General features: G+C 38.1%; 2 protein-coding genes across 2 annotated transcripts; one reads left to right on the forward strand and one right to left on the reverse strand.

Moving 5' to 3' along the window:
* Positions 1-611: 611 nt before the first annotated feature.
* LOC106344011 (proline-, glutamic acid- and leucine-rich protein 1-like) lies at positions 612-1,948 on the forward strand. The gene is made up of 3 exons (XM_013783387.1): positions 612-773; positions 986-1,529; positions 1,628-1,948. The coding sequence occupies exons 1-3, from the start codon at positions 743-745 to the stop codon at positions 1,683-1,685; spliced, it is 633 nt and encodes a 210-aa protein (XP_013638841.1). The 5' UTR covers positions 612-742; the 3' UTR covers positions 1,686-1,948.
* Positions 1,949-2,236: 288 nt separating this feature from the next.
* LOC106292326 (probable LRR receptor-like serine/threonine-protein kinase At4g31250) lies at positions 2,237-5,322 on the reverse strand. Its single transcript, XM_013727926.1, has 4 exons — positions 5,013-5,322; positions 3,808-4,359; positions 3,080-3,472; positions 2,237-2,996 (listed from the first exon to the last, which is right to left on the reverse strand). Exons 1-4 carry the CDS (start codon positions 5,320-5,322, stop codon positions 2,425-2,427), a joined length of 1,827 nt encoding a protein of 608 aa, XP_013583380.1. The 3' UTR covers positions 2,237-2,424.
* Between the last annotated feature and the right edge of the window lie 1,370 nt (positions 5,323-6,692).

Raw genomic sequence — 6,692 nt, forward strand, 5'->3', positions numbered from 1 at the left:
TTTGACCACTTATATAATGATTGATGCCTAGTTGCCTACACACACATGTGAGACAAGTAACATGTTGTATGGCTTTTGAGTTTAATTGATCTCAAAGCATACATGTCAGAACTCAGAAGCATCCTATGTCACATCATTATACTCTACATCACCACACGCATTTGCATACCTAGGTGTGTGTGTGTGTATCAATAGAGATATGCATACATTTGGTAGACCTGCATGATTACATCATATAGATCATATCTGGATTTGTCAACTACACAGTATATATAGAAATTGTCTTCTGATAAGTACATTCCTTCATGTGGGAACTTCAATTAACATCAATCATTTATTTTATTTTATATTTATATAGACTTGCAAGATAACAAAACTGATTACATAATCATATGATTTGCAACTAAACTTTTATATTCTACTTATTTTTATTAGTATCGTCACCATATATCATAACCAAACTTACACTAATTTGTATTAGAACTTTTAAAATACAATACTAACTATAGATAAACATGACATAAAAAAATAACTATGTAATATTAGTTACTTTTAACAAATATTATTCTTATATAAAACAGATAAAATCTCTGATCTCAGAGAGGATCGAATCCAAGACAGAGATCATTAACCAAGGGAAGAGAGTTAAAAAAGACTTTGACCTTTAGAGAAAGCAAATTCGAGGAGTAACCTTTATCTGCGAGTGAAAACAAACAAAAGGGTTTTTGAAATTCTCAAAACGATGCCATCATTGCCTCTCTCAAATCATAAAAGTAAATACCTTTCTTTTTTTTGCTTTATTACCATGGCTGATTGTTATCAACTGGAATATGTTCTTTTTTTCAATTACTAGTATTGTTTGGTCCCTGTACTTTTGTCTGCTCTCCCTCATCTGATCAACTCGTTATTTATGGTCTTTGGATTCTATCCAAGACGAGAGATATATACTAACTCTTTGCTGCTCTGTTTCTACTTTTTTATTCAGAAATCAAAAGTGTTTCCTTTTCTCAATCTGGGCAGATCAATGGGCACACAAAGTTTGTAGCTTTACCAAAGACAAAAGAGATCTTGTTGAACTGGTTGATGATTGGAACATATGTTTTGATGAGGGTTTTGCTTTGTAAGATCCAGTGCCCTTCTTTCATCTGCTTCTGTAAGCCTTCTCCTCACATCTACGCATCTGGTTCTCTGAAATTGGAGGACACTCCTCCTCCTCCTCCTCCTCCTCCTCCTCCTCCTCAAGTCTCTTCGGTTGTTGATGACGGTGATGATGATGATCAGTTTGTTGATGCACAAGTAGAGGAAGTTGTTGATCACGTTGATGGTTTGTTGAATGAGGCTAGAGAAGAAGAGGGAAAGGAAGAAGATTGTGCCTTAGAGGAAGGTCAAAGTAATGGAGAGATCCTGAAAAGTAGTCTAAAAAAGAAAACTTTAGATTCAGAGGATGGTGAGAGAAGGGAGAAGAAGAAGGTGCAGTGGGTGGATTTGATGGGGAAAGAACTTGCTGAGATCCGTGAATTCGAGTCTAGGTTAGTCTCTTGATATGAAAGATTGAATCTTTACTCTATTCACACTTCAAAGTTGAGAACTTTTCTATATGTTAGCTGATTCTTCGTTTTATTTGCAGTGAAGAAGAAGAGATCAGATATGATGGCGATAGAAGCTGTGTTTGCGTTATTCTGTGATCAATTCAGTTTGGTTAAGGCAATGGTGGAAGGTGAAGAAGCTGTTGGTCTTGTAGCTTTGGAATACATTGAGCTAGTAGTACATATAGTAGTAGAATCTGCGATTGCGTTCTTGAACCAATCTACATTTGCTAGCCTGAGGTTATATGATGTTTCCAGATATGGAATGGTGGCATTCTGTAACGGTTTTAGGATTGTGAAAAGAATTGTTTTCTATGACATTTGTTTCTTTGACCACTTAGTGAATGGCTCTCTCGCTCTGATTCAAGAAGCTTTGACTGTTATAATTATATTCTGGAGCTGTGCAGTTTCTCATTTTAAGCATATGGTTGTCTTGACTATCAAATCTAATTTAGAACATATGCAATTAGAGTTGCTTTGATAATTAATGGCTTGGTGTTCTAATGAACACATTATTCACTGGTTCAAAAGTCATTACAACACTGACAATTTGTTAAATACGATTCCACACATATGATAAACACATTATTCTCTGGTTTTAAAAAGCCATTACATTATTACATAATTTGTTATGCAAGCTAGTAGAGTAATCCTTGCTCGTTTTGGAATGTTATGTTGTTGTTACCTTCTCGCTCACAACGCTTCCATCCACACCAGCATTACTCGGTCCCTTTTTAACGATGTCTGCTCCAACCTCTACTCATAAGAATAGTTGAAAATGCAGTAAGAGAAAAAGCAAAATCTCTCAAAACTCCAAAGGTCTTCCTTACTGTTATTTTCACTCTGCGGCATCAGTTGATCGAATATCTTCAACCATTTTCACAACTTGAGCTATATGAGGTCGTTCTTCTGGCTCCACTGCAACACAAGCCAACCCTATTTGCATCATCCTTACCATCTCTTCCTCGGAACCACCCAATTCACTCAAAAGCTCCATGTTCAATACTTCCCCTCTACACTCTTTTTTCGCCACCGTCCAGATCCAGCTGACCAAATCCATATCCTCACCTGCCGGCGATTTCCCTGTCAAAAGCTCCAGTAAAACCACCCCAAAGCTGTATACATCTGAACACTGCGTGCTTCTTCTAGTGTCTGTTACTTCAGGTGCGTGGTAACCTGAAGCAAGACAAGTGGTTTGAGGAAGAGATTTCATGATGGTTGCTAAGCCAGTATCGCCAATGCAGCCGTAGCTTCGTGAGTTTAAGAAGATGTTTGAGGATTTGATGTTCCCGTAGTTGAACGTCCCGTCGTTCGCTTCATGTATTTTAGCCAAACCTCTCGCTGCACCAGTTGCTATTCTCAGTCTAGACTCCCAATCTAAACGTACTCGATCATTCATTCCTCTCTTTCCTGCAAAAAAAAAATAAAAATACAAAACTAACTAACATTTTGTTTGTGTACTCGTGATTTAGTTAAGTGCAACAGTGGCTAACCATGCAGCATCTTGAAGAGGCTTCCTTGTCTGTTGTAGCTATAAATAGCGAGTTTCTCGTCTTTGGAGTAGCAGTAAGCCTCTAGCTCAGCTAAATTGTCATGTCTAATCTTGCCAATGATCTCCAATTGTTGCTCAAACTCTCTTCTTCCCACCACAACCTCCGTCAGTACCTTCACTACCACCGTGGTGATGGTGATGGTGCTGGTGCTCGTGTCTTCTATTGTTACCTCCAAGGTTGTACCAAAAGCACCTTTACCCAACACCACTGCAGATCCTCTTATCACATCATTAAAATCAAACAAATGGTTCTTTTCCCCGAAGAAGATGAGCTTGCCTCCTTCTTCAGCGCTTTCATCATCTGTAGATGGTTCATACCCAGAGTCAGAATCTACTACATAAACACACCAAAATGCCCGGTTATGTTAGGCTCAAACCTCTCTAACTTATCAGCTCTTCATGTTATTTCCACTGTTTCATTTTAGTTGTCGTTTTAGATTTGAACATAAATATTAAAAAAAACATTTAATTTTGTATATTTACTAAATAAAAACATCGTTACCAATACACCTAATCACATTTCAAACAATATAAAAATAAATTAGAACATAAAATCAATAAATTTTGCATTGAAATTATAAAACAACATTTATTTTGAAACAAAAATTTTACTATGCAGTGACAATTAAACTGAATCGAAGGGAGTATTAATTTTAGGAGTGGTCTTACCTGATTCGTTAGATGAAGATGAAGATGGTGGCGACGGTGGAGGTAGCTTCGGAATGACCGGTGGAAACAATCTAGGAACTCCAGAAGCTTCCGGCCAAGCTGATAACTCCGGAACAGGAGAGAAAGTGGCGGCATAAGTTTTGTAATTCCGGTCAAAAGTGTAACAGTTGTCTACATACTGCAAAGGGTTGATTTTCAGCTGCTTGCATACAGCTAGAGGGTGCAGGCATGGGAACTTGTGGCTTTGAAAATCCCCACATGTGCAGCAGCTACAGTCCCCGTTCAACTGGACGATCCATTCATCATCATCATCTTCTGATGCTTCTTCTGCGACCTTAAACGTGTTGTTGTCTAACGGAATTACAATGTAAGTAGTTGTAGCTGTCCTGAACTCTTCAAGCTTGTCCGCAACAGGTTTGGTGTACACATTGCTAAAATTGAGAGAGCCGCGGCTACGATGAGAACGATTGTCAAACCAGTCTCTCAGCTCATCAAACAGAAGGATAACAGAACCTGTCACTGCCTGATCAGCCAACTCAAAGCCTCTACACTCTGTAAACAGACATTTTCTATTTATTTTCATAATTCCATATCTCTTACCACCGTCGTGAACCAGAGCCCACTGATTTTGGTGGATTTGGTCTAACTTTCTCCTAGCTTCTGGGTTTCAAATTCCTACTCCTGACTCGTCGATCCAGCTTGCTTCACAAGATTCTTCGGTTTGGAATGGCCTGGAATATTTTAGCAGAATTGGGACGAGAACTGTTTCAGACAGAACCTGTGATAAGCCCAGGGCTCTTCCCACTGAGACTCGGGCTCGTTAATAACAGAGAGTATGTCCGGGTGGGTACTGGAGATGAGGCAAAGGCCTTTCCTCTGCGTAACTTTATCTCTGATATTAGTGAGAAACCAACGCCAACTATCTGACGACACTTGTTTGGTCACTGCAAATGCAAGACGCAAAATCTTTGAAGCACAATCCTACACGCAAGTCATGATCGTCGAACCACAAACTAGGTTTTGAAAGACAAACATCTGTACTAGAAATGTTATATGTCATGTCAGCATCTCTAACATCACCAATGTCAGAGTCTACTGCATCTCCAATGTTGCCACTCTCTACCTTTACAGGTATATAAGTATTCTGTTTCGAGGAATAATCAGCAGCACCAATAACAACCCCTTCAGACTTCACTTCCAAATACGATTCCACATTCTTGAAACCTCAAGCATTGTCTCCAAACTATGGTCGTTCACAACGGGCAGAAGCAGATACTGATACTTCGACGGTCCAAAAACAGAAGGATACCTACCGAATATTTTGATTTTGGATCTCTGCTTATGAACAACATCTACTCCAGTAAGTTCATACATCTCATCCAACAATCTGTTTAATGCAATCTTAGGGTTAACTATAATCTTTTTAGGAGTAGGTCCTTCACAGTATACACCTTCCGGGCCATACTTGATGCAACCATTCCAGTAACAGTAAACTGAAACCTCTATTTCAGACATGAGCACAACAAACCTGCAATGACTTCAAAGTTAATAAAAACGAACAATGTCTCAAAATGCTAACCCATGTGTCTGATTTTGGAAGTAAGAGAACCTTTAATAGAAACAGAAACGATTGAAAGAGATGAAGTGTAGTGTAAAAGTTTGTTATGAATGTATGTATTCTCATTAAGTTACTCTGTACAGTATACATTGGTATATATAGTCTATAAAATGCTAACCTACACCATCACCATCACCATCACCATCACCATCACCATCACCATCACCATATGTACACGTATCACATCTACGCTAACCTGCGCCATATACATGTAATAATATATCATCAAAACCCGAAAGCTTAAAAAAAACAAGAACCCTAAAAACAAAAAAAATGTTATCGAAGATGTCTACATACCTGAGAATATGGAGATTCTTTGTCTTGGTTGTCCCAAGGAAGCTTAGATGTTGAGAACAGAAGCACTTTCCGTTGGGTAAAGGATATCTCCGGCGATGTGATCAAGGAGGCAGACAGAGAGGAAGCAAAAAAAAAACTAAGGCTTAGAATCTTTAGAGACAATAGAGACTGATGGTGAATGGTGGAAACAGACAGTTGAATCCAACACCAGGCAATCTAAACGGATACAACTCGGTTATTGATGCAGGTAACTCCGGTCCAGCGATGACAAACCGGGGAGCTTTGGTTCCAGCGGTGAAGAGGCGAACTGAAATATGACAAGAAATCAAGCAAAAGCTTTCTTGTCGTCTTCAAGGGTCTCAGAGAAGATCAGAGCAAAACAGAGAATCAAAGAGAAAAAAGAAGAAGAAGACTTGCATTGTAAGAAACTAGCTTTGGTCTCCATCTGTAACAGAGAAATTTTCTTTAGCTGGAGAATGTGTGCAGATTAAAAAAATGTTATATGTTGTGAAATTGGAAAGATACGCCTGCAGATTATAGCCGGCAAAAAAATGTTTTATAGTCTCAGAATTAAAAAACTTGGTGAAGCCAATCGTGACCGTTTCTCTTCGTTTAAGTTTTCAATTGTTGTTCTGTAATTTAATTCTTCGTTGAAACATTTTACCAACGGCTATTTTCACTATACTGTAACGCAAGCGCGGTTAGCCGTGACCCGTGTAAAATTCGGAGGCATGACTAACAATTTCTTTGTACAATGGAAATAGTATATTGATAAACATTATCTTTTTCGAGAATTGAATTGTAAACAATATCAACTTTCTATTAGAAAAGGTTATAGAATCTACAACATCTTATGATAGTTGAATATATTGTCTTACTTATTAGAAAAAGGTTAAAGAATCTATTACATTGTTATAGTTGAATATATTGTCTTATTTATTTTGTAGAATAAGGTGATTGGTAGTTGTTG

This window comes from Brassica oleracea, chromosome C5 (genome assembly GCF_000695525.1).
Source record: "Brassica oleracea var. oleracea cultivar TO1000 chromosome C5, BOL, whole genome shotgun sequence".
NCBI classification, from domain to species: Eukaryota; Viridiplantae; Streptophyta; class Magnoliopsida; order Brassicales; family Brassicaceae; genus Brassica; species Brassica oleracea.